General features: G+C 49.2%; 1 protein-coding gene across 1 annotated transcript in view; it reads right to left on the bottom strand.

Moving 5' to 3' along the window:
- Positions 1–2,072: 2,072 nt before the first annotated feature.
- SCARF1 (scavenger receptor class F member 1) overlaps positions 2,073–26,523 on the bottom strand; it is a 220,976-nt gene continuing 196,525 nt past the window's right edge. The window contains exon 11 of the mRNA XM_069615410.1: positions 2,073–4,303. Coding sequence (XP_069471511.1) covers positions 3,168–4,303 — 1,136 coding nt within the window. The 3' untranslated portion in view covers positions 2,073–3,167. The remainder of the gene's footprint in view (positions 4,304–26,523) is intronic.

The following is a 26,523-nucleotide window of genomic DNA, read 5'->3' as shown; positions in this document are numbered from 1 at the left end:
TATTAGACTTCCAGCTGTGGATTGAACAAGGAGAGTTGGATCAAAGAACCCTGTGTTGTAGTTTTTTTTGACTGCGAAAGAAACAATAATAACGTCTTAAAGAAATCCCCAAAAAAGAGCTTCCTCGATGGCCTGCACTTCCTTTAGCTTCTGAAGAGCTCCATGGCTATATGGGGCAGAAGAGGGGACGAAGGGAGACGAAGGGGGAAGGGAATCCCTCCCAGACGCCGCACGGATAGGGTCAAAGGAACACCTACAATGACTTTCCATGCATGTCGTGGTTAGCCACCTTCCACAACTGGAGTAGAATGGTTTGCAACTGACACTGGCATTTGTTGTTGAGCTTTTTAATCTCCTGTTGCTCAGTGTCATCCAAAAAATATCTTTTAAAAACTTGTTAGTATGCCTCTACTCTCCTCCACTAGATCTGTCATGGCAGCTTCTCCTCTCCCAGAAGCCCCTAAACCCTTGCAGCGAGCATGAGACATAAGAAGGATTTGCTGAGGAGGAGGAGGAGGGGAGGCCTTAGGCTGTTAACTTGTGATGTCATTTTAGGTCTTTACTGTCAAAGTGCTTGCCTTGCATTTGCTAAATTGTTTCATGGTCGAAATAATACCACAGATTTATATAGCAGTATATTTCAGATTACTCCTGCATCTAAGTGCTGTAATATAAGTGTTGCCCAGTTTGATGGTACTCAATGCATCAACCCCAAAAGGATGAAGAGCTGAGAGGGGCCTCCCAGAAACAAAACCTGCTAAACGGCTCCTTTACTCGTCAGCTATCTTCCCAGCAGAGCTGTATAGTTCCTTGGCATCAAAGGGAAAGTCCAAGAGTTTGTGATGGGGAGCATGGTGAAGGTTGGATGCTTGAAGCCACGCTGTGAGCTTCACATTGGCCATGACGCATAAAAACCTTTGCCGCAGTGTTGACGTGACTCAGTACCACCTACAGCAGGTGTACGACACCCTTTTTTGCATCATCCCAGGAACCATAGAAGGAAGCCTGTTGGTCTGGCAGAAGGTTCCCGTGGTAAAAAGTATTAAAATAAACTAATTGCACAATGAAACCAATTTTCTTAATTTAAAAAAACAAACAAAAAAAAACAAAAAAAAATACTATTTAAAAAAAAAGGTTCCCGTCCCTCATCTATTTCCAGAGAACCAGGTTGCACCCTAGTAACTACTTTTGGCAAGGAGTCACCAAGTTTGAGTGCAAAGAAGAAACAAAAAGGATAATATTAATATAATTATTGCACATTAGGAAGTTCTAAATCTCCTTCAAATAGAAAGAGCTGGAGACCTTCCCACTGCTGAGATCGGAACAGAGCCCTAAAGTGAAAGACCATCAAAAAGGGTACTGTAAAGCCTAACATGTTGAGGCCTAGGCACTTCAAGGTGATTTAAAGAAGATCCTCTTCTAAAAACAAAAGGGGTGAAGGAAGAGCCACTGTTTAAATTCAAGCACTTTCTGCATAAGCACCATAAGAAGGCCAAGCCATGACACTGTACAGAACACTTCCTGTCCTCTGGGCACCTAGAAGAGACTGATACAGGCAACCGCTGGGGAGATATGGCTGGATATGTTTATTCACAAGCTCACGCTCTCTCTGTCTCTTGTAAAGTGATCGCAGAGAGTCCTCTGGTCCTGGCCTTCGTGGTCTAAACGTCTCGCTAGTTTTGGTGAAAAGAGTTGTGGTGTAGGAGTATATACAAATTAAATAGAATCAGTGATAGCGAGATGTTCCCCAGGTGCCCACAAAATAGGGCACTAAGTTAAGACGTAAGAGGAGGATGAATCGCTCTGAAGTGCTAGCTCATGGTTAAAATGTTGTCCAACCTCTCAATGAATCGATCAAGATGATATGGCCTGTGGTTTTGCTAAAGTTCCCCGAAATTCATCACCCCCCCCCCCCAAGACACAGCTCATGTTGTAAGGCCGATCACAAGGCTTTCTCTTGCTTCTTTGCTGCCCATCCAGTGGTTCTTCTTTATCCAATCCTAAGGGGCAATCATTTGGGAGTCTTTGAAAGGAACTCCAAACAAGTCAAAATGTGAAGACCCACACTCAACTTTGCTGTTCATTCTGAATTTATTCTCTTCCACGTCAAAACAATTTTGCTACTTTCAGTGATTTCAAACCTTGCCCGATGCGATTTTCTACTTTGAATGATCGTCCAGCTGAGATACGAACAAAACCTTGCAAATCTCTCCCCCGCTGTAAGACATGTACTTTGACTCAACATTGCTTTGCCTTCTTCCAAGATATACACTATAGCCTTCGGCACACCTTTCAGAGGCACTCCACCCAGGAACACAGGGGAACCAGGTACAATTGCTTTGTAAACTCCTGGTAACAAACCAAGATGTGCAAACCAGAAATGAGTATCCACCACAAACCTCCAATTAACATAACAGGGCTTTTGGGTGGTGGAGGCGGGGAACTGCCGTCTTTGGAAGAATTCACCATTGGCCTTAGGTTCCATGTGTTTTTACCGAACAATTTTTACCACAGTTTATTGTTTTACTGTTTTATTGCTGCATAATGCAAGGGGGGACACCCCCACACCCACTTCTGCCTCCTTTCCCAGTCCCCTGCTTTCCACATCCAATATTGCATCACCCAAGCCTGCCATTTACTTTTTGTAGCCAAAAACCGATAACAAATGTTGCTGTTGAGGCAAAATGTTGAGATCTTTCAGCCAGTCAGCATTGGTTGAGTGTGAGTTGAAATTTTAAGTGTTGACAGGCCACATGTGCTATGTGGTATAGGAATTCACATATAACGTTAAGCCAAGCTATGCGTTGCAGTTTATATAATCAGAACTAAGAGCTAACTCTACTGGCTTGCTTCCACTCAAGAGGCAGAAACCACACCCAAGTCAACCCTTCGCAAATTTACAAATGAACTATCTTCAAACCACATCACATCACATCTGTCATAGGGTATTTTAACCCACACATGCTACATAATCCATCCAAGGATTAACAGTCGCCCACCATGTCAGTGTTTTCAAATGGATGTGGGATTCCTAGAGAGGTACCTGAGGTACTTGAGATCTGTCTTGCTTCAAGGTTTACAGAACGTAACATGCAGACACCCCAGGGCGTACTTGCTACGAAACATTTCATGAACATACAAGAGATATTTTCATTCTAAATTTTTCCTCAGGTATCTGAGGCTACTGAATTAAACTGGATTCCCTCTAATTCGCGGGAGGGATGGGATGGAAGTTCATGCAAATGGTTCTTTCTAGAGTGAGAAATATTCTCATATTTCGGCTCAGAGTCATCGTCCTCCACACAGTTGGTCTGCTCATGTCTTTGCAGCTCTGCCACTTGCTCGGATGCTGGAGCATCTTCCAAATTCTGCCCTTCGGCTTCTTCCAGATGGTTGGGCGCATCCGATGTCTCCGCTCCCTCTCCTGCCTTTGAGACTACTTTCTTAAGGATGGAGAAGGCAGGAATAATGCTTCTCCTGCCAGAGCTGTCTTGTGCTTTAGCCGTGGATATGGGCGTTTCAGCCTCCACTGACCTCGTCAATCCTTCCTCTTGGGGGGCATTCAATGGGGCCATAGAGACGGCTTTAGAGGCAGTTGTCTGAAGCAGACTTCTCCGAGCTGGTTTTTGTATGCTGTCAACACTATTCCTGAGTTTGCGATCATCTTTGTGACCCATTTTGACCCTTTGAAGGCTGCCAAAACGCCTCAAAACAGATTGGACAGGCCCTTCCCCCTCAATATTCAAACTTGCTTTGGAGGGTTTCCCAATGGGTCCCACAGTCACATAAATTGTCGTCATCTTTGAGTTCTTTGTCTTTCCTTCAGCATTCTTTGCACTTGTGGCTTCCAAGACTTTCACTGCCCTTTGGGCAGCCGCGTTGGCATTGGACAGTGTGCGCCTGCGGCTGCCGGGGTTACTCCTAGGGGAAGACTTCTCCTCCTCCTCCTCCTCCTTTTCCAGGGAAGGCTGCGTACACTCATAGATCTGTTCTTCCTTCTGAGGAGTGTCCGCCTCCATTGCAGAATTGGACTGGATCGAGGAAAGCTTGGGAAGGCCCCAAGGGAGCTTGGGCTTTCTAACAAGATGGGGTGTGTCCGTTGTGGAGCCCCTTCTAAATTCTGGGGCAAATTTTGTACCTTCAGCAAAAGATACAGAAGGCCTCTTTGCTTTGGCGTTGCTGGAGGTGCGGGGAATAGAGAACGGCTCGGAAATATCTTCTTCATTGAAGGCAGATGGTCCAGGGAATACATTGCACTTTGAACTAATCTCCTGAAATTCGCCTCTGCCGACTTCAGCAATTTCTGAAACAGAACAGGACATGAAGTGAGGACCAATACATGATAGGTTAGGAGGACAGGCAGGCACAGTGTACATAAGATATTGGCAAATTACAACATTGTCCACTGGAGGCCAACATCATACCAAGAGTCAGAGCAATACAATATCATATTTCAATCCCTCAGCAGGCTCAGAACCCCCTACACGCAATACGACTATGCCGGTCAAAGAGGGAGCATGGAGAGGGCTTTGCTGTCCTAGTTGCCCTCTGTGTGTGTGCATATGTAGACCTTCCCCTCCTTTCCCCATCCATGAAGAAACCTGAGTGTGTGCCTGGCTGCTGCAAAGAGGTCAGAGGGAGCCCACCCTCATAGTTCCTATAAAGCAAAAAGTAGCCAGTGGCAAAGCTCTGGGGGTTCCATCTGTAGGTGTGCAGCGTCTTCAAGGTATGGGCTACTAATGTCCCTTTTTGGCTCCTGCTAGAAGCTGCAGGAGTGGCAAGGCCTTTCCACAATGGTCAGAATGTTCACCAATTTAATTTAATTCTGGGTGGCTACCTCTAGAGCTCTGAATGTTAGGGGCTCGGCTTCATGAAAGCAGTTCTATGTAACCAACCTTCTCCAGGCTTGAAGATAAAACACTAACCGCAGGCCCACTGCAGGGCGGGGACCGGGGCACTGTCTCACTGATGATACAAGTGGGTAGTAGAAGCAGCCTGGGTGTAGGAAGTTAGTGTAGCCCCCACCCCGGCCGCAGGGACTTATCCTGCGTGTGCAGCACTTAAGCACGACTCTCAACCTGGTAAGTCTAAAAGGTAAGTGAAATCAGATGTGTTTGGGAGTTATCCCCTTACAATGTTTGTCTGGTGTTGGTATTTAACTGTGCGAGTGAGATCTATAACATTCCAAAGCATTGGACTTTTCACTGCATTTTGCCTTTTTTTAGGGGGCAGCCTCCACTGCCATCACCTTTACCACCCTACCCCTTTCCTCCCTCACATACTCCCTGTTTCTATACTCTCTGACCCAGGTACCCCCTATAAAAATAACGAAGTGCAATGCAGTTAAATAATCTGCTGGGAAAAAGCTGCAGTGGTTTGCGGTGTGGGGGTGCCAGCAGGTGAGCCCACTGAGATCTATAAAGGAAAAGGAGCCTGTTGGGAGAGTGAAAAGGGGTCCAAGGCAGGTGATGCGTATGTCCTCTCATCCAGCCTTAATTTACAGATTAGCTGGGAGAATGGCTGTGACAGGACGCCATCTGTGAGGATTTGAGGGTGGTAAATCTGAACTTTACTTTTATTTTTAAGATTACAATGTTGCAGATGATTATGTTTGAGAGAGGCCTGCTAATCAAACGATCCTTCCAAAACGCAGGATGCCAAAACGCAGAGCACCCATGCACCTTTGGTAGGACAATCTACAGTTATCCCCCATTACAGCGGGTAGTGGCAGAAGGGCAGATTCAAAGATCACATGTGCATTCCTCGGCTCAGCTGCTGGAACACAACGTTCCAACAGCCAGAGGTGACTTTTTAACTGGCGGCAACACTAGGTCAAATTATTGTAATTGTGTACCCCAGCAAGCTGGTGGCACATTAATATCTAAATATAAGCATGTCTGGCTATGATATGGTGGCTACTGAGATTACACAGTCTTAGAGCCACAAGTATCAAAATTCATATTATTTCCAGCTTGGTGAGAGACTCGTGCATGACAGGCCTAAGCATGTATTAGCCAACTGGCCTGAACGTAGCCACAACAACAATGTGCAACCCAGCCCAGGACATTTCTTCTTGGATCTTCTTGAGGAAAATTGGCACCTTCCTCCTTATCCAAGGAACCCTCCCGTGTAGGTCCCCCGGGACCTGGTGCTTCAAAGACAGTCCTTCCATGACAATGGCCCGATCAAATCATGGTGATGATTACTGGAGTCCTTTTGAAGTAGGCAGATAAAGGAAGGAGGTGTAGCCAGAGAAGGCCAGGGGAGAGGTTCAGACCACAGAGGTTCTGATTACATGACTTCTGCTCTAAAGGAGAAAAAGGATGAATAGTGGGTAAACCACCTACTCAGCCCCCACACTTCTACTAACCAACAGTGAACTCAATCTCAAATGTAAAACAGGCACATCTAAGAGATATACTTCCTTTGCCTTTTTTGGTAATGTGGGCAGAGGGAAAGCTATACTCTTAGAATGGGTGTGACTGAGCCAGTAGCAACCTAAACTGCAATACTACAACTGTTCCAAAATACAAGGATTTCCAATTAAGGTTCTGTAAAATGAATATACTCTAATTAAACAAATTATTCATACAACTATTAAAACACCATCAAAAACCCACCCCAGTAAAAGAAGACAGCAAATGCAGAAAAGAAATGTACAAGCACTCCATACATTGCCAGGGATAAAAACAGGCATGAAATGCAACAGCCTTGTCCACAAAAGGTGCGACCCCTGGTTCTGCCTCTCCGACCCCTGGTTTAGGGTTGCAGAGACAGAGAGAAACCAAAAGTAAAGAGAGCCCTCTTTACATTCATTTCTTTTTGAAGTCAGTCTGACTTCAAAAAGAAATTATTTCCATCACGGAAAAGTAATGTAAATAATTTCTTTTTTAAGTAAAAATTACTTCAAAAAGAACCCCCGCCCCTCTTCACCCCCAAAGGGCATGGAAGTCTCTGGCTCCCCTGCTCTGGGTGTGTGAGTGAATGGTGGATGGGTGGTGCAGTGTAAATTAGCATGTGAATGGTGTGTGAATGTGTGTGTTTGTGTTCAATGCCTAGATAACTTACCAGTAATCCTCATTACTCCAAAACCTACTCTTCCTCATCCCAGTACTTCCCTATGGAGCACCTTGCCGCATACATAAGTACTGGGAAGATGAATAGGGAGGAGGAGGAGGAAATGCTGAGCCAAGGGCCTGATTTTGGGGTTGGAAAAGGAGAGGGAGAGGGGACGTGTCAGGAGGGTGGGGCAGGAGGGTGGGTGCACTATCACCTTATGTGCATTTATGATAAAGCAGGCATGATATGTTATTAGAGGCTAGACTCACATTTTGGTACAGCGAATCTAGTCACCCAGCCAGTCTGGCCATTTCTTATTGCATCATGGCATATGTGTTTGGACATCTATAACGAAGTAGGCATTATAAAAGTTAATGCGAGTCTAGACTAGCATTTTGCTGCAGCTAGATTAGCCATTTCTTACTGTGGCTTGACATTTTGTACCGGCATCTCTCCTAAAGCAATCATAAGTGTAATTACGTAGCTGGACTGGCATTTGATTGCAGCCAGTCCTTACTGTGGCAGTGTATATCTTTCTGGGCAGTTATGATAAAGTAAGCGTGATAAGAACAAGTTACTTTCTTACCTGGTAACGTTCTTTCGATGGGATGGTCCGACGACGTATTCCATATCTATGACATGTAATCACCACAGCTGTGCTGCTTCGGAAACTTTTTCGGCGTCTGCGTCCTGCGTCGATGACGTCGATGCGCCGTCGTCGAGGACCTCCTCCGACGTCCGACGTCATCCGATGTGATAAGTAGGACGCACGACGCCCATAGCCTCAGTTGTAGTTTTTTCCCCCCAGAACGTGTGACATAAGTCAACTGCCAGTCAGACACAAAGCCTTGCGGAACGTAAGCTGCAATCGCAAAAGAAATTCTGCAGCGGGGAAGGCCGGGCGGGAGCGATATGGAATACGTCGTCGGACCATCCCATCGAAAGAACGTTACCAGGTAAGAAAGTAACTTGTTCTTCGAGGGGATTGGGTCCTCCGACGTATTCCATATCTATGACAGACTCCCAAAGCAGTACCAAAGCAAGGAGGAGGGAAAGAATTTAGAATCAAAATGTAGAATAGCCAATCAAATAGCAGAGCAAAGGACCGCCTTGCCAAAGGCCAGATCCTGTGCTCGGATGGAATCAAGGGAATAGTGACGTACAAATGTATGTACTGAAGCCCAGGTGGCTGCATCACAGATGTTGCGAATAGGAACACCCCTCTGCAGGGCAGTAGACGCAGCCATACCCCTGGTAGAATGGGCCCGCAAGCCAGCCGGTGGGTCCTTACCCGCCAAACGGTAGCACTCCGAGATGGCCAGAATAATCCAGCGAGACAAAGTCTGTTTCGTCACAGCTTGCCCCAAACGCTTTCCAGCGTAACCAATAAAGAGTTGATCATCCACTCTGACCCGGGACATGCGTGAAACATAAAAGCTTAAAGCTCTCCTAGGATCAAGCCTATGGAGCCTCTCCTCTTCCTTACCAGGATGCGGAGGAGGATAGAATGCCGGAAGAACAACCTTCTGGGCCAAATGAAATCCGTCACTACCTTCGGAAGAAAAGAAGGACGAACTCTAAGGACAACCCTGTCCTTGTGAAATACAGTGAAGGGAGGCTTAACTGAAAGTGCCTGTAACTCACTCATTCTGCGTGCGAGCGGAAGTAACCGCAACTAAAAACACAGTTTTCAGAGTTAACAGCCTCAAAGGGCAAGAATGTAAAGGCTCAAACGGAGCACCCATAAGAAACTTAAGAACCAGGTTTAAATCCCAACCGGGCACCAGGAAAGGTGACGGAGGGAACACATTAGTGAGCCCTTTCAGGAACTGTGAAATCAAAGGGATTTTAAAGTAAGAACACTCTTCAGACGAGCGCTTAAAGATGGACAGCGCCGCCAGGTAACCCTTAACGGTACCCACTTGCAAGCCCCTGTGGGCCAAAGAAAGTAAAAAGGACAGAACCATGGGGATGTCACATGCAAAAGGATCCACATTCTGAACTCTGCACCAGTCGCAGAACTTACGCCAATGGCAACAGTACAGAGACTTTGTTGCCGGCCTTCGGGCCGAAAGCAACACCTCCATCACGTCCTCAGGGAGGTCCCAATCCTTATACCTCAACCTTTCAGAAGCCAAGCGTGAAGGTTGAGGGATCTGACCTCTGGATGGAGAACCTGACCCCCCTCCCGTGAGAGCAGATCGTCTCGGTAGGGAAGACGACGTGGAGGGCAGATGGATAAGTCGAGAAGGTCCGGGTACCACGTCCTCCGAGCCCACGTCGGGGCAATGAGGATCATCCGGGAACCGAACTTCCGTAACCTCCGCAGCACTTGCGGGATGACGGGGACTGGAGGAAACGCGTACAGTAGCGGGAATGACCACTCCACCACGAACGCATCTCCTAAGGCTCCTTCTGGAGGAAATTCCCGCGAGCAAAACCTTTCGCACTTCCGGTTGACACTGGAGGCGAAGAGATCCACTTGAGGGGTCCCCCAAAGGGCGAAGATCTCCAGGAGAATCTCCTGAGCCAACTCCCACTCGTGAGAGATTGCGCTCTGCCTGCTCAGAGCGTCCGCCGTCACGTTTTCGGCTCCGGCCAGATGAACTGCCGAGATCGAAACTTCCTGCTGGATGGCCCAGAACTCGAGCTGCATCGCCTCTCTGCACAGAGGAAGTGACCCTGCCCCCCCCTTTTTGTTGAGGTAGTGCATGGCCACTGTGTTGTCCGTCAGGATCAGGACATTCTTCCCTCGCACAGACGGCAGAAAAGCCTTCAGGGCTAGCCTGACGGCCCTCAGCTCCAACAGATTGATATGGAGTCTGGACTCCGACGGAGACCAACGACCGCTGACTGTCAGCCCGTTGGCATGAGCTCCCCATCCCGTGAGGGATGCATCCGTCACGATCGTCACCTCCGGCCAGGGAAGCCAAAATGGAGCCCCCTTCATCAAGTTGCCTTCGACGGCCCACCACATAAGGTCCCGGGCGACCGAGGACGGCACCCGAATCGAGTCCGATATCCTGCCGGAGGACTGCGACCATTGCGTCTTGAGTGCCCACTGCAAAGATCTCATCCGCAGGCGAGCCTCTGGCACCAGAAGAATGCAGGATGCCATGAGGCCGAGCAACCTCAAGAACTCGAACGCTGGGAGCGTCTGGGCATGCTGAAACTTGTGCACCATCTGCTGAATGTGAAGAGCCCTCACCTGGGGAGGAAAACACTGCCCCAGGGAAGTGTCGAGCACTGCTCCGATGTACTGGAGCCGCTGTGTTGGTGTCAAATGGGACTTCTTTAAATTGAGGGAGAAGCCCAGCCTGTGAAGGGAGCGACAGGTGATCGATAGATGATCCAGGACTTGCTCGGGAGAGCTCCCCCTGATCAACCAATCGTCCAGGTAGGGGTAGACGCGAATCCCCCCTTGCCTGAGATGCGCTGCCACCACCACCATGAGCTTGGTGAAAACCCTCGGGGCGGAGGTCAATCCGAACGGCAGGACCCGAAACTGAAAGTGCGAGTCGCCAACCGCGAACCTCAGGTACTTCTTGTGCTTGGGATGGATCGGCACATGGAAGTAAGCATCCTTGAGGTCGAGTGACACCAACCAGTCCTGAAGCTGAAGGGCCTGGAGGACTTGAGAGAGAGTAACCATCTTGAACTTGTCCTTCCTGAGGAGTTTGTTCAAACCGCGCAAGTCCATGATGGGTCTCCATCCCCCGTCTTTCTTCGAAACCAAAAAATAAGGGGAATACCATCCCTTGTTCATCTCCGCTACAGGCACCAGTTCTATGGCGCCTTTCTCCAGCAGGGCTTGAATTTCCTGCGCAAGGAGCGGATCCGGACTCTGCAAAGAGAGGTTCCCCGGTGGATTGTCGCGAGGCCTGTGCCGAAAAGGAAGACAGTAGCCGTGGGTTATGATCTCCAGAACCCACACATCTGAAGTAATGGCTTGCCACTCTACAAGATGCTGCGCCAGCCTTCCCCCAACCGGCGAACCATGGGACATGGCCTCACGACTGAGTGGGAGCGGCTGCGGCGTTACCTGAGGGCAAAGAGGCAACTGCCCGAGCGGCCTTGGCACCACGGGTACCCTGTCGTCCACCTCTGGTACCCCTGCGTTGGCCTCTTTGACCGCCAGCTCCTCTCGCTTTACTGAAGGATGAGTAATAGCGAAAGGAACCACCCCTCCACTGCTGTCCCCTAGGGCGAAAAGGCGGAGGTTGGCGAACTGCAGCGCCCAACGACTTCGCTGCAGCTTTTGAGGTCTGCAACCTCTCAAGGCTCTCGTCAGCCTAGCTGCCAAAAAGGTGTTCACCATCAAAGGGCATGTTGAGGAGCCGGGACTGCACATCAGGAGCAAACCCCGACTTCCGCAACCACGCAAACCTGCGTATCACGGTGCTCGCCGCCATGGACCTACTGACGCATTCAGCCAAGTCCAGACCCGACTGAACGGACTCACACATGGCATCCTTACCATCCTGGACCATAGCAAGGAAACCATCCCGTTCATCCCCTTCGGGAATATATTCAGCCGCTAACGCAACACAGTTCCACAGAGTGTGCGTGAAACGTGACAAGGCACAAATGGAGTTGGCCGCCTGAAGCGCCATACCACCAGAAGAAAACACTTTCTTCGCCCAGCCATCAAAACGTTTGTCGTCCCTATCAGGAGGGATGGCAGGGTACGACGCCTGCTTCGCCGGGGCCGTGGCCGCCTGCACCACCAAACTCTCCGGAGTGGGGTGCCTGGTCAAGTAGCAGGGGTCGCCACTGGCTGGACGGTATTTTCGCGACAAGGATCTGCCCACCGCCGGGAGACTCTCCGGAGCAGTCCAAGCCGCCGCCACCCCTCTCTGTAAAGCCATTTGGAACGGCAGAACCGGGTCAGTTGGGGGACCAACATCAAGGATGTCCGTCAGATCATCCTGCACAAACTCCCCTGGGGGAGCAGACCATCCCAAGTACTCAGAAACCCTAGCCATAAGGCGCCGGTACGAGGAATCAGCATGAGAGCCAGGCTCAGGTCTACAAAACTCCACCTCCGGAGAGGTGTCCAGTCCACTGGCATCATGCAGTGACTGTCTCAACTCGTCAAACTGACTATGGCCCGAGACAATGTCATCCGGGACCTGACTAGGAACCAGGCCATCAGAATCCTCATCCGCCTCTGAAATATAATCCAGGGGGCGAAAAGAAGGCACTCGAGAGTGCTTGCTCTTAACCAGAGCCTTCCTAGGGGGTCCACCCGTGCCCAGGGGTACCTCCGACACGAAAGGCGTCGATGGCGTCGAGCGAATCGGCGCCAGCGTCGAGAGAACCGGCATTGGCGCCGAGAGGATCAGCGTCGACGTCAGATGCAGCGCCTCCAGAATCGGCGGCGTCGACACAGCCCTCGAGGCCGGAGCCCCGAGCGTGTCCCTCGACGACCTGAGCGTCGACGGCATCGACGACTTCCTCGGAGCCAGAGCCTCGAGAAAACCTGTCGACGCCCTCGACGCCACAGACGTCGAAGCCTTCTTCGAAGACCTCACAGGTGCACACGGTCTCGAACGCGTCGAGGACCGGGACCTGGAACGGGTACGTCGAGAACGAGTCCCCTTGTCCGAGCGGGACCTTTCCCGTGACTCGTGCCGACCACTCTTGCGAGCGGTGTCTCTCGACCTCACACGACCGACCCCACTCGGGGGCGCGGACGGCTGAGTACCCTGCGACTCAAGAATTGCCAACATCTTCTTCCCGAAGGAAGCCCATTCCTCCGGCGTCGCACGGCCCGAGGGGTAAGCGACGTGCCGGGCAGAGCCCTCCGAAGAGGACCTGGAAGACGACCGATGTCGGCGCTTCCGAGAAGGCCTCGAAGAGGCAGAGGAGTGGCGAGACCGACTCCTAGAAGGAGACCCACGAGACTTCCGACGATGACACGGAGAGTCACCCCTCGAATCATCCGTCGAAAGCCCCGCAGACCTCGACTTCCGGGGCTTGGACACCCGACCTACCGACAACTTCTTCTTACGGTCGCGTAAGGCTTTGGACGTGAGCGACTGGCAGTCGATACAGTCATCCGTGTCGTGGGCCTCCCCGAGGCACCAGAGGCAGGCGTCGTGCGAGTCCGTCACCGACATCTTGGACCCACACTCCCCGCACTTCTTGAAACCCGGACGCGGGTGTTAGGAAAGATTTCATAATTGTAGGGAATTTTCCTTCCATGTGGCAACCCCTAAACTTTTTGCTGTTGTTTTTCACCTTGTTCTTGACTTTGCCAGAGAAGTGCAGCCTTCTGCCGCACTCCTCTGGGCTTTCGCTCCTTTCTTACGGGGAAACTGACATGCCCTTAAGACAGTCAGTACCGGGGAAAGCTGTTTCCCGTAGTTTCCTCTATCATGTTGCGGCTTTAGTGCAACATGACACAAGAGGGCACTGTAAGCTAAGTTACAGCTCTCTTGGGTCTCTAGCCTTCTACAGACCCTAGATACTCTTTTAGGATGGTATTTGATCGGTGCAAGTCATTCAGGGACTCGAATGGTGGCAGCGATCGTTTTGTTTATTTTGAGCTCCTTTTGGCGTTCTGAGCACGTTTTTCGCACTGAACCCAAAATGGTGGCCTGGCTCCCAAAATGGCCAGACCACGAGGCTCCTTTGTCTTGTCCACTGACCGTCTTGCTCCCTTCACCTTCCCCAGGTCGAGAGACCCGGGGCCTTCCTTATTTGGGCATGTACTTTCCCGCGAAACGTGGTTGCTTTCGCGGGCTTCTACATGTCGTTTGTGTGCCTCCAGGGTGTGGGCTGAGATGTCTGGTCCCAATACACATCCTGGGTGCCAGAGAGTCTAGGGTAGTGTGAATGCCTGGGACCACCGTGGTCCGTGATTGGTCCGCGTATGGTATGTGTGTTGATGAGCGGATCTCCCATTGGCTCCCCTCCGTTTTGGCGCGAAGGGAACCGTGGATAAGAGGGAGCTGGAAACACCACTACCATGTCGATCTCCTGAGTTCTCACGAACGAAGGAATACAGGAGCCAAGTATCCTGCAACCACGAGGCTGGACCGAGGAATCGCTGGTGACCCGCTGAAGGAATCCTCCTTTGCACTGCTGTCGTCCTGTGAAACCCTTTCCTCCTTGGATCGAACCAGAAGGCCTGTACTGGTGCTTCGACCTTTGGAATAGCAGGAACAGCTATTCCCGGCGACTTCATCCTCTCCTGCCAAGTAAGCCTTCGGAAGTGTCTCTGGGCCATCCAGTTGACTGACCAGCTTACAAGGGAGTCCTGCTCTGCAACTGCCGCCAGGTTGTGTTGTATTTCGAGTCCTGGTCACTCTCCCACGCTTCGTACACTTGGCGTTCCCAAGTCTGAAGGGAGGAGTGTACATTTGGCTCGAATACACACGGCCGCTCCGTTGTCCTGCTGCGGCAACAAACTGTGCTGGTTTCGTCGATTGGGACGTCTTTTTGCTCTACACGATTACGAGGCGTTCCCTGCTCTTCTGAACCTGCCAGCTGCTGAAACTAACGTGGAGAAGCCTGGGTCTGCTTGCTTCGGGGACCGGTGAGTAGTTTAGCTAGGATCTGGTCGCCCTCCTGCAGTATCCCATTGCTTTTCCCTGCTGTGTAAAAACAGCACCCTTTTGGCCGTACTCGCGCTCTGCTTCTGCCCGCTGTGGAGGCTGCGCTTGAGTTGCGGAACCTGTTCTCCTTCTGCTGTGCACTAACCCGAACTGCCTGACTTCCTCCGAAGAGCTTCCCCTTTTGCCCGTTGGCACCGGCGTGGCAGGTACTTTGAGCACAAGGCTCCACTCTTCGCAGGGCTCGGACTTCCATCTAGTTAGGTGCCTCTGAAGGCGAACTGAGTCTAAAGCGTTATCGCACTGCCTGTTTTCCTTTCCTTTCAGGTGGACTACATATTTCGTGCTTTAAACGCTTGCGACTGTGTATTTGTATATATATTGTGTTGATATGGTATGTGTTGGTTTAATATTGTGATATTGTGATTTTCTCGCTACGGTCATTGTTTTAAAGGCCTTAAAATAAATGTGTATATATTTTTGATATAACAACTGTTTGGAGTAGTTTGTAAGCGCTCTTGCTTTGTGTGCTCATTGCGGGCTTTCAGTCACCCTCACCCCTCTTGAGACCTAGTCTTGACCGCCGCGATCGCTACCTTGATTGGTCTGGCTTGTCCAGAGGTTACCCTGTTCCAAGTAATTAGGTTGGCCTTCTGAACTTCTGCGCCACCAGGACAGAGTTCAGAAATCCGTCTTAACAAATTGGTGTACAGCGGTGGGATACGACTGAAGGTATCCAGTGTTGCGCTCGAACTAAGGCATTTCAGGTTATTCCAACCAGTACACGTAGTGAATTGTTGTAGTATAACTTTAAAAAGGCCATAGTCCTATCAAACAGTATGGAAACAAATACCTTGTTAACTTTAAATGCTTCCAAATCAGAAACGCTGAAAAAGATGTGTGCGGAGAGAGGTGTTTCCTCTCAAGGCACAAAATTGGAAATGATCCAAAGAATCGTGGCGTGGCAAGAAGCGCAGCTTGACGCTATTACTTCTGAGGACAGTGCAGAAGGTGGTGGGGCTGCTCTCACTGGTAGAACCGACGGTTCTGCCGCTGCACTGATCCATCGCGACCACGAGGACAGGGAGGACGAGCTGTCTAATGTTTCCTCTGCCAGTGTTGATGGGGAGGCTATGCTTGAATTCAAGAAGCAAGAGCTGCGGTTTAGGCAGCAGGAGCTTGAATTCAGCATAGCCAAACTAAAAATCGAACAGGCAGAAAAACAGAAAGACAGGGATCACCAGTTGGAACTGGCCAAGCTTCAGGTTGCAAATGGATCCAAGGGTCCTGGACATGGTTCTGGGGCTTCCTCTCATCCACGGTTTCCAAAAGATCTGCTCAGTGTGTATGAAGAAAGGAATGACATTATGGACTGGCTGAATGCGTTTGAGTATGCATGCGAGGTTCAAGAAGTTGACAATGCTGATAAGATTGCGTGGTTGCTCAGTAGACTGCCCCATTCTGGCTGTAGTGCCATTATGGAAATGTCGAAGGCTGAGCGGGCTGATTTCGCAATGTTAAAGAAAACTCTCATTTTAAAGTTTGGGAAGACTCCGGCCCAATATTTAAAGCGTTTTCGAGAGTATAAGAAAAAGGAAGGTGGTACTTGGGTATCTTATGTCGCTGAATCTTTGAAAAACTTAACTGGCTGGGTTGAAGGTTATAAGGTTTCTACCTTCGAAGGCATGATAAATCTTGTCATGCTGGAACATATTTTTGCTTCTTCTTCCCCGGAGCTTAAGCAGCATTTGGCCGATTCGAAGGAGATAGATCCTAAGAAGCTGGCCATTGCAGCAGACTTATGGGTGTCACATCGAGTGTCCCATAAGGACAAAACTCATCCTGGTAAGCAGGAGGAAGGGAAAAAGTCCAAAGATATGGAGGGTGGGGAATCTGCTATATCTCCTTCCCATAAGGGCCACAAAAAGAAAAACAAGGGTACGACACAAGAGAACTCACAGGGTAGTGGAGGTTCGCCTCCGAAACAGAACTCTGGTTACAATAAGCCTCCCTACGTAAACAGACCCACTGGGGCTTGTTTTTCTTGTGGAGCAACTGACCATGTGAAGGGGGATCCCCGGTGTAAGGTTAGACCTTTGGGGGTCCACTCCGCTAATCTGGCCTTCTCCTCCTACGAGGAAGAAGAGATTACAGGAACATCCTTCTCCTCAGACTCATTTCCCAGCGGAATAGAGGCTGAGGTAGTTTTAGTGTCCCTGGGTTCCTGGGAGCCTAAAGTCGCAGAGGCTTATGCTAGGATTCCGGATAATACCAAGCACTACTTTAAAGACAGTGTGCTGATCAATGGAGTGGATACTCCAGCTCTTAGGGATAGTGGGTGCAGTCGCACTGTAGTGGATTCTACCTTGGTAGACTCAGAGGAAGTTGCCAGAGCTACTCTGTTGCCCACTAAGTTGGCTGACGGCCCCCTCCGTATGTTTCCCGTGAGCCCTGTAAATCTTACTTTAAATGGTACAGCAGTCAGGATTCCAGTGAGCATTCAGAGAAACGTCCCAGGAAAGGTCTTGTTGGGTAATGATCTCAGAGCTTTAGGGCTCGTAGGAGACATTGCCGAAAGACCCTACACACGGTCTCAAGCACGGGCAGCATTGGCCAAGTCCAATACGCCGCCCCAGCCAAAGGGGAAACCCAAGGCGAAAGGAGTCTACAAGTCAAAACGAGGGAAAGAGAATATTCCCCCGAGCTCGCCTACCACTGCGGTGGAGGAAGTTGGTCAATCGCCCGGGCCTGACGAGGAGGTGGCGATGCCTGAAGTATTCGACCCCAACGATCATCCTGAACTAAAAGACTTGTTAGTTGAAGGAGGTCCTGATAGGGACGAATTCAGTAAAGGCCAACGTGAGTGCCCATCTCTGGAAGGCCTAAGGAGACAGGCCTGCTCCCAGCTTGAGGGTGAACCTCCTGGGATGCATAGGATTTACCAGGAAGGTGGACTCCTGTATAGTGAGCCCACAGAGTCTACAGAAGGAGACCATAGGAGGTTGGTGGTTCCCCTTGCTGTTAGGCCCTTCCTCCTGCAGTTGGCGCATGTCGTTCCCCTTGCTGGTCACCTTGGTATGAGGAGGACCAAGCAAAGGTTATCCATGCACTTCTACTGGCCCAAGATGGGGGAGCAAGTAGAAAGTCCCTGCAGGAGTTGTGCCGCCTGCCAGTTGTCTGGTAAGGTTGGCGCGACAATCCAAGCTCCGTTGGTACCGCTCCCAGTTGTGGGGGTACCATTTGAAAGGGTAGGGATCGACATGGTTGGTCCCCTTGACCCGCAAACATCCTCAGGCAATAGGTTTATCCTGGTGCTGGTCGACCATGCAACCCGGTATCCTGAGGCCGTCCCATTTACAACTGTAACTGCCAAGCCAGTTGCAGAAGCTTTACTCGGCATATTTACTAGGGTTGGCTTCCCTAAAGAAGTTGTGTCGGATCATGGCAGCAACTTTATGTCGAAGTATAGGCAGGCTATGTGGAAAGAATGTGGGGTCACCTACAGGTTCTCTTCTGCATGCCACCCCCAGACCAATGGTCTGGGGGGGTGTTTTAACAGGACGTTAAAGAGCATGATTGGGGCTCTGGAGGAGCCTCAGAGAAGAAAATGGGATCTTCTTGATTCATGCTTACTGTTTGCCTACCGAGAGGTACCACAGGAGGGTGTTGGCTTCAGCCCCTTCGAACTTCTGTTCGGTCATCCCGTACGGGGACCCTTAGCCATCGTCAAAGAGGGATGGGAGATGCCCAATCCCCCTGTTACTACCAACGTAGTTGATTATGTGCTAGGGCTCAGAAAACAGATGATACTTCTGATGGGCTTGGCTAGTGATAAATTGAAGGCAGGACAAGCGCTGGTGAAACCTTGGTACGACCAGAAAGCTTCCCTCATCAACTTTACACTTGGTCAGCAAGTCCTGATCATGAATCCCATAAGGCCTCGAGCTTTACAGGACAAATGGTCAGGCCCTTACCCAGTGGTGGAGCCCCTGGGTGAGGTTAACTATTCAGTGGACCTTGGAAGGCCTGGACAGGCTCCAAAAGTGTTTCACGTGAATAGGCTGAAGGCTTTCGGCCCAAGCGTCGAAATCGCAGCACTGCTACTGGCTTCAGACGTTGCGGGAGAGGAGTCTGAACCTCTCCCCGACCTGTTCGCAAGCAGTCCTTCAGATAGCTCTTTTGAGGGTGTCCGAGTGGCCCCTCACCAAAATGGACAAGGCTCAGTGGTTTACCTTGGACATGAAGTAGGTGGAGGGAGGAGACAGCCTCTACTCAGTCAGGTACAAGCAGTACAAGACTGGCCTACCCCCACTACGCAAACCCAAGTGAGAGCCTTTTTAGGACTCACGGGGTATTACCGCACTTTTGTGGCAGACTATGGCACCATAGCTGCTCCTCTGACTGCCCTCACAACTCCGAAGAAACCCAAGAAGGTAACTTGGACCGACGAGTGTGAGAAGGCCTTCAATGGCTTAAAAGACTCCTTGTGCCAGGCCCCTGTCCTTAGGGCCCCTGATTATCAAAGACCTTTTATCGTGCAGACGGATGCCTCTGACACTGGGATAGGAGCTGTACTATCACAAGTAGATGAGAAGGGTAAGGAACACCCTATCGGTTTTATTAGTCGCCAGCTTAAGGACAGAGAGCTCAGGTGGTCCACGGTAGAGAAAGAATGTTTCTCTGTTGTGTGGGCCCTAAGGAAGCTGAGGCCCTACCTCTATGGGACCCACTTCACTGTGCAGACTGACCATAAGCCGTTAAAGTGGCTAATGAACATGAAGGGGGAGAATCCAAAGTTGCTTAGGTGGTCCATAAGTCTACAAGGCTTCGACTTCACTATTGAGCATAGGCCAGGTGTCCAACATAGCAATGCTGATGGGTTGTCCAGAATGTTTAACCGACCTGAACAAGAGACTCATCCAGGGGTGGATTAGTTCCCCCTGTCCATAGTCTGGGAGGGGCGAGTGTTAGGAAAGATTTCATAATTGTAGGGAATTTTCCTTCCATGTGGCAACCCCTAAACTTTTTGCTGTTGTTTTTCACCTTGTTCTTGACTTTGCCAGAGAAGTGCAGCCTTCTGCCGCACTCCTCTGGGCTTTCGCTCCTTTCTTACGGGGAAACTGACATGCCCTTAAGACAGTCAGTACCGGGGAAAGCTGTTTCCCGTAGTTTCCTCTATCATGTTGCGGCTTTAGTGCAACATGACACAAGAGGGCACTGTAAGCTAAGTTACAGCTCTCTTGGGTCTCTAGCCTTCTACAGACCCTAGATACTCTTTTAGGATGGTATTTGATCGGTGCAAGTCATTCAGGGACTCGAATGGTGGCAGCGATCGTTTTGTTTATTGTGAGCTCCTTTTGGCGTTCTGAGCACGTTTTTCGCACTGAACCCAAAATGGTGGCCTGGCTCCCAAAATGGCCAGACCACGAGGCTCCTTTGTCTTGTCCACTGACCGTCTTGCTCCCTTCACCTTCCCCAGGTCGAGAGACCCGGGGCCTTCCTTATTTGGGCATGTACTTTCCCGCGAAACGTGGTTGCTTTCGCGGGCTTCTACATGTCGTTTGTGTGCCTCCAGGGTGTGGGCTGGGATGTCTGGTCCCAATACACATCCTGGGTGCCAGAGAGTCTAGGGTAGTGTGAATGCCTGGGACCACCGTGGTCCGTGATTGGTCCGCGTATGGTATGTGTGTTGATGAGCGGATCTCCCATTGGCTCCCCTCCGTTTTGGCGCGAAGGGAACCGTGAATAAGAGGGAGCTGGAAACACCACTACCATGTCGATCTCCTGAGTTCTCACGAACGAAGGAATACAGGAGCCAAGTATCCTGCAACCACGAGGCTGGACCGAGGAATCGCTGGTGACCCGCTGAAGGAATCCTCCTTTGCACTGCTGTCGTCCTGTGAAACCCTTTCCTCCTTGGATCGAACCAGAAGGCCTGTACTGGTGCTTCGACCTTTGGAATAGCAGGAACAGCTATTCCCGGCGACTTCATCCTCTCCTGCCAAGTAAGCCTTCGGAAGTGTCTCTGGGCCATCCAGTTGACTGACCAGCTTACAAGGGAGTCCTGCTCTGTAACTGCCGCCAGGTTGTGTTGTATTTCGAGTCCTGGTCACTCTCCCACGCTTCGTACACTTGGCGTTCCCAAGTCTGAAGGGAGGAGTGTACATTTGGCTCGAATACACACGGCCGCTCCGTTGTCCTGCTGCGGCAACAAACTGTGCTGGTTTCGTCGATTGGGACGTCTTTTTGCTCTACACGATTACGAGGCGTTCCCTGCTCTTCTGAACCTGCCAGCTGCTGAAACTAACGTGGAGAAGCCTGGGTCTGCTTGCTTCGGGGACCGGTGAGTAGTTTAGCTAGGATCTGGTCGCCCTCCTGCAGTATCCCATTGCTTTTCCCTGCTGTGCAAAAACAGCACCCTTTTGGCCGTACTCGCGCTCTGCTTCTGCCCGCTGTGGAGGCTGCGCTTGAGTTGCGGAACCTGTTCTCCTTCTGCTGTGCACTAACCCGAACTGCCTGACTTCCTCCGAAGAGCTTCCCCTTTTGCCCGTTGGCACCGGCGTGGCAGGTACTTTGAGCACAAGGCTCCACTCTTCGCAGGGCTCGGACTTCCATCTAGTTAGGTGCCTCTGAAGGCGAACTGAGTCTAAAGCGTTATCGCACTGCCTGTTTTCCTTTCTTTTCAGGTGGACTACATATTTCGTGCTTTAAACGCTTGCGACTGTGTATTTGTATATATATTGTGTTGATATGGTATGTGTTGGTTTAATATTGTGATATTGTGATTTTCTCGCTACGGTCATTGTTTTAAAGGCCTTAAAATAAATGTGTATATATTTTTGATATAACAACTGTTTGGAGTAGTTTGTAAGCGCTCTTGCTTTGTGTGCTCATTGCGGGCTTTCAGTCACCCTCACCCCTCTTGAGACCTAGTCTTGACCGCCGCGATCGCTACCTTGATTGGTCTGGCTTGTCCAGAGGTTACCCTGTTCCAAGTAATTAGGTTGGCCTTCTGAACTTCTGCGCCACCAGGACAGAGTTCAGAAATCCGTCTTAACAGCGGGGTCGAAGATGAAGTAGAAGACATCTTCAGAAGGATTAACACAAACGAACAGGTTCGAAGAACCGAGAAGAACAGAACTCCAAAGAGTCGAGGAACCGAGAATCACGAAGCAACACGTTCGCGGAAAAAACGGAACTGAGGCTATGGGCGTCGTGCGTCCTACTTATCACATCGGATGACGTCGGACGTCGGAGGAGGTCCTCGACGACGGCGCATCGACGTCATCGACGCAGGACGCAGACGCCGAAAAAGTTTCCGAAGCAGCACAGCTGTGGTGATTACATGTCATAGATATGGAATACGTCGGAGGACCCAATCCCCTCGAAATGTTATTACGTGGTTAGATTGGGATTGTAGTGCTGCCAGTCTAGGTATGTCTTACTGTGGCACGGCATTTTCTACTGTGAATCATCAAGGCTACAGTAAACATGATAAGTGTTATTATGTTTCTGGACAGTTTTGACATGTTTTCTTATGGTGGCATTGCATTTTGAATAGCAAAGTGGTAAGACAGCTCTGCGGGTAGAGCGCTCGCTGCTGTGATCTGTTTGTGATCTGCAGGCCACAGGTTCAAATCCTGGCAAGGCCAACTCAGCCTTTCAGTCTTCTGAGGTTGATAAAAGAGTAGCAACTTCGGTTGGAATGATACGTGTATGTAAATATGTGCTATGTACAGTGCTTTGGCGTAAGCGCTATATAAATAATTCATTATCGTTAATTAAAGCATTAATGCTCCTGTGCACTGAAAGTGACTTGCATCTATTGTATTTTTGGATTCTATATTATTGCAGCAACTGGCAATGTAGGGGATCTACTTTTATTATAATGACAATGCCTGACATACAGCTATAATTGGCATAATATGGAAGTAACCGGCCATAAAATGCTGAAGTGGCTTATCTATGGCAGTGCCTCTGCCTATTTCTTTTGTGTGTTTATAGTTTGTTAAAAACCATAACACATATTTAATCATATGCAAATGACAATAAAGTACTTCAGACATAACATTCTAAAACAAACATTACAGACATTCATTCAACACAATATAATATAATACCATATACTATCTACCCATCAGGGCCTACCTATCTAATCTCCAAGATTACATTTTCCACTTCTCTGACAAATGCCTCCCTTCCCTACTTCATAATGGTGGACTAATCGAGAAAAACATTGACCCACAAACGTTTGTGTATCACTATTAAAATATTCACTAAAGCAATGGTCATTGCGAGAGAGTATCCATATAAGATCCTAGCCCACTTCATTGTTTAAATCCTCTAATCTCCTTATAAACTTTCCTAACCACATTTTCCTCAGCCCTAGTGTTGCACTACAGCCAATCAGCCAATGTTTTAGCATTTCTGCCTCCCTCAGCTTTTTACAGAGCCAACAATTTCTTTCTTACCCCTCGAATGGGACCCCACTTTTGTAGGGAGCCTAGTAAGTTAAGACGAAAGCGCATATAAATGTAACGATATTTCAGCCCTGGGAAACTCACCGCGGAAAACTGTATCTCCTTATATTTCCTCATGTGTGTGGTTATCCACCTCTGTAGTTTTTACAATGGCATTCTCTGTATATCTGCCCCAATTTACAATTGCAATTTTGTTGTACATCTTCACCGGGCATTCCATCAATGTAAGTTTGTCTGAGTCCATTTCAGCAAGAATCAAGTCACAGCACTCCCCAAAATTGCTCAATGCTTTGTCATAATTATTGCTTAAAGATGTTTTCAATTCTTGAAATAGCAAACCCTATTGTGGAACAAATATTGCCTCGGCCTATGTTGTACTATTGGGTCTAACACTGTCAGATCATGACCCCATTCAAGGCATATGAATTCAGCACCCTTGTTAAAATGAAGTTGGTATCTAAATAGTCTTGTCTGCTTCAGTACGTATTTGGTATTTTAAATTTTTTACATTTATGTACCTTTTTTCTACGCCCGCAAGCCACTCTGGTATTGTCAACAGGGTTAAAGAGGAACTGATGCCATCTGGGTCAAAGGTCAAGTGACATCACTTCCTGTGATGTCATCAGGTTTGTGATGTCACTTACGCTACCCCAGGCATTTTGGTGAACCAGGTTCAGGTGCAGCAAGTCGTATTGATTCAAGCAGCGAGCTGGCACCAAGTTGCTTTGAAGCAGGCGCTCAGGGAGGTTAGAATGCAACATTAGAGTGAAACAGTTTGGGTGGTTCATGGGTCAGTTCAAAGGTCAAGTCAGTTCGAGACGTTAGTGACTGCTGGTTTGATTCTCAAGTGGTTTGAGACAAAGTCAGCAGTTCGAAGCTGTGATCCTGATGGTCCGATGCGATGTTCAAAATCGCACCCACTGGGGAGCTGATTGTTCGAGCCAAACAGGTTACATTCTCTGCTTACTGTGATACAGCAACAAAGTGTTTCGATGGGGGCAAAACAACAGTTGTTCTAAGTTCGAGTGAGTGCGAAAAGCTACACTGGCGGGTCCCTTTATTTGAGTATGGCATACATGGTTGGAATTTATTTGATATATTTAACACTTATATAGCACTTTTTTCTAAAGTGCTTAACATAAATAGCAAAGGCAGTGCAAAAAAAAATAAAATAAACACAGCTAGGGAAAATTACATGACAGCGTCCAGAAAAGCACAATGAAGGAAATGAGATTTTAAGAATTTCTTACATTGAGAGAGAGAAGAACAAGAGCGGATGTTACGTGGAAGAGCATTCCAGAGTTCAGGCTCTAGAAGTTGAAATAATCTAAATCGTGGGGAGTTGCATGGACCATTTTGAGCCAGCCAAGCCTGCTTACTACCGAGGAACAGTCCCTGCTTCTCTGCACCAAATACTACTGATTCTTAAAGCACCTGCAAACCACAGCGTCTTCAACTCACAAGCTGTGACCGTTGCCGAACAGTACTGAATCGTTGGAACTAGTCTCTCCTCGGCTTGAACACAGCTTAGCACCGAAAGTGCCCAGACTCCCAGTTCGATGCCGAAAAGGCTCGCTCCAGGCTGCTGAGCCCCAAAGGTAAGATATTTGAAGAAGCCTGTTGTGGGTGTGAAGTGATAGACACAGAGTCGTCGGTACTCGACAGGCAAGTCCTCTTTATTGTTGTTGTGCATCACTCTGCAGGCCGTTGGTAAGTAGGCATATTAGGAAACCGGTATCTATTATAAAGTGACGCTCCTGGAGGCAGCAGGTATGTCCTTAAGAGGTTCCTTTATTATGTACAGGTTACATGATGACAGGAACTGTACAGGTATTCATCAGGGTAAGAGGGTACAGGACAGGAGCCCACTGGCTCACACCACACAGGCTCTCCGCTCCAACTGCCTGGGTGCGGAACCCCTTTCACATCCAAACATTCTCTGAACTCACACAGCATTCTTGCAGTGACATCACAGCTCAGGCATCTAGGAAGGACAAGACACTACATACCACCCTTCCTTCACCAAACACAACAAAGGGAATACAGCAGGTTGTGATTTACACGCACAATTTCTAATCTCACCATCTACAGCACACTTGAGTCGCTTGAACAGCTTTCTCAACCAACATTAAAAAACTGAGCACCTTATACTCAAGGCTGCCACCCTTCAGTCCCAGGCCCAGTCGACAGGTAACTCATCGTTGTTATTGTTGTGCATCACTCTGCAGGCCATTGGTTAGTAGGCATACAAGGAAACCGGCACCACCACCCAGGCAGTACTCACTCAGCATCTCGGTATCTGTCTGCGGCTAACGGTCACCTCCAGAACACTCACACTCAAACCCCATGTCGGTATTCCACGCTGATATCACCACACTGCAGCTGCCCACTATCCCTAAGACATTACACAAACTGCAAGTGCCCACTTCAAAGCTTTGTCCCCGGTCCCCCTATTCTACCATAAAGGAACCTAGTGACTTTTGAGACCCCCGTCTCTACCTTTTGAGAAACATAGCCATACATACACTTTAACATCGCTGCTGAAATCTTTGCCTGATCACCCCTGTCCAAATACCCAGAGTGTCCCCTTAGTTTAAAACCTGCTTTCTCTGTGTTTCCTTTACAGAGGTGGGCCACATTGTTTTTAGTAGTTGTGTGCATTTGTGTTAGTTTAATTAAAGATCCTACTATTTTTATAAAACATTGTTTAAACAATCTTATTTTAGTACTACCGTACGATTGTCGATTGTGTTTCATCTGTGCCCCATCACACCCGTAATGAAGAGTATAGCCTGCCTGCAATCAGCCAAAAGGACAGAGATTAAAAGACCGAAAGGGAGATTTTGCCGAAAAGTTTGACCAAATCCCCCATTCGGTGGCAGGGACTGCGGGGGTGTCCCTCGCACCCTTGCTCACTATATTGTGAGTGGGTGTTGCAGGGGTGTCCCCGCAGCTGGTCCCGAATAATTTTAAAAAATAGATTTTAAAAAGGAAGGGCCGCAGCGGCGCCGGTTCCTGATCACGGAAGTGAAAGGGAACAGGTGTTGCAGGGACACAGCGAATCGGTAGCAAGTGATGTAGGGGGTGGGGGGCGTGGGAGTGGGTGGGAGTGGGGCCAAGTCGGAAATTTTCAGGGGAGAAAAGACAAAAGGTTATTTTGGCAAAATTATCTTCAGACTTTTCTCCCTCGAATATTTCCATCTTGGGTTTTCAACCCCGATCCGCCTGCCCTCAAGCTGCCATTACCAAAAGAGGGGAAGGAGGTATACCTGTTGGGCTGTGTGTCTGTGTTTCACATTTATGATTGGGATCACTGCTGCTTTAGTGGGAGCTGGGTAGGCCTTTCAGTCGCTACTCATCCTTTTATACCTGCTGAGCAGAGACGTTTTTATGGGAGGGCAAAAGGGGCACTTGCCCAGGGCCCC

Source organism: Ambystoma mexicanum, chromosome 9 (genome assembly GCF_040938575.1).
Source record: "Ambystoma mexicanum isolate Mex_15411 chromosome 9, UKY_AmexF1_1, whole genome shotgun sequence".
NCBI classification, from domain to species: Eukaryota; Metazoa; Chordata; class Amphibia; order Caudata; family Ambystomatidae; genus Ambystoma; species Ambystoma mexicanum.
This window is presented reverse-complemented; position numbering and strand designations above follow the sequence as displayed.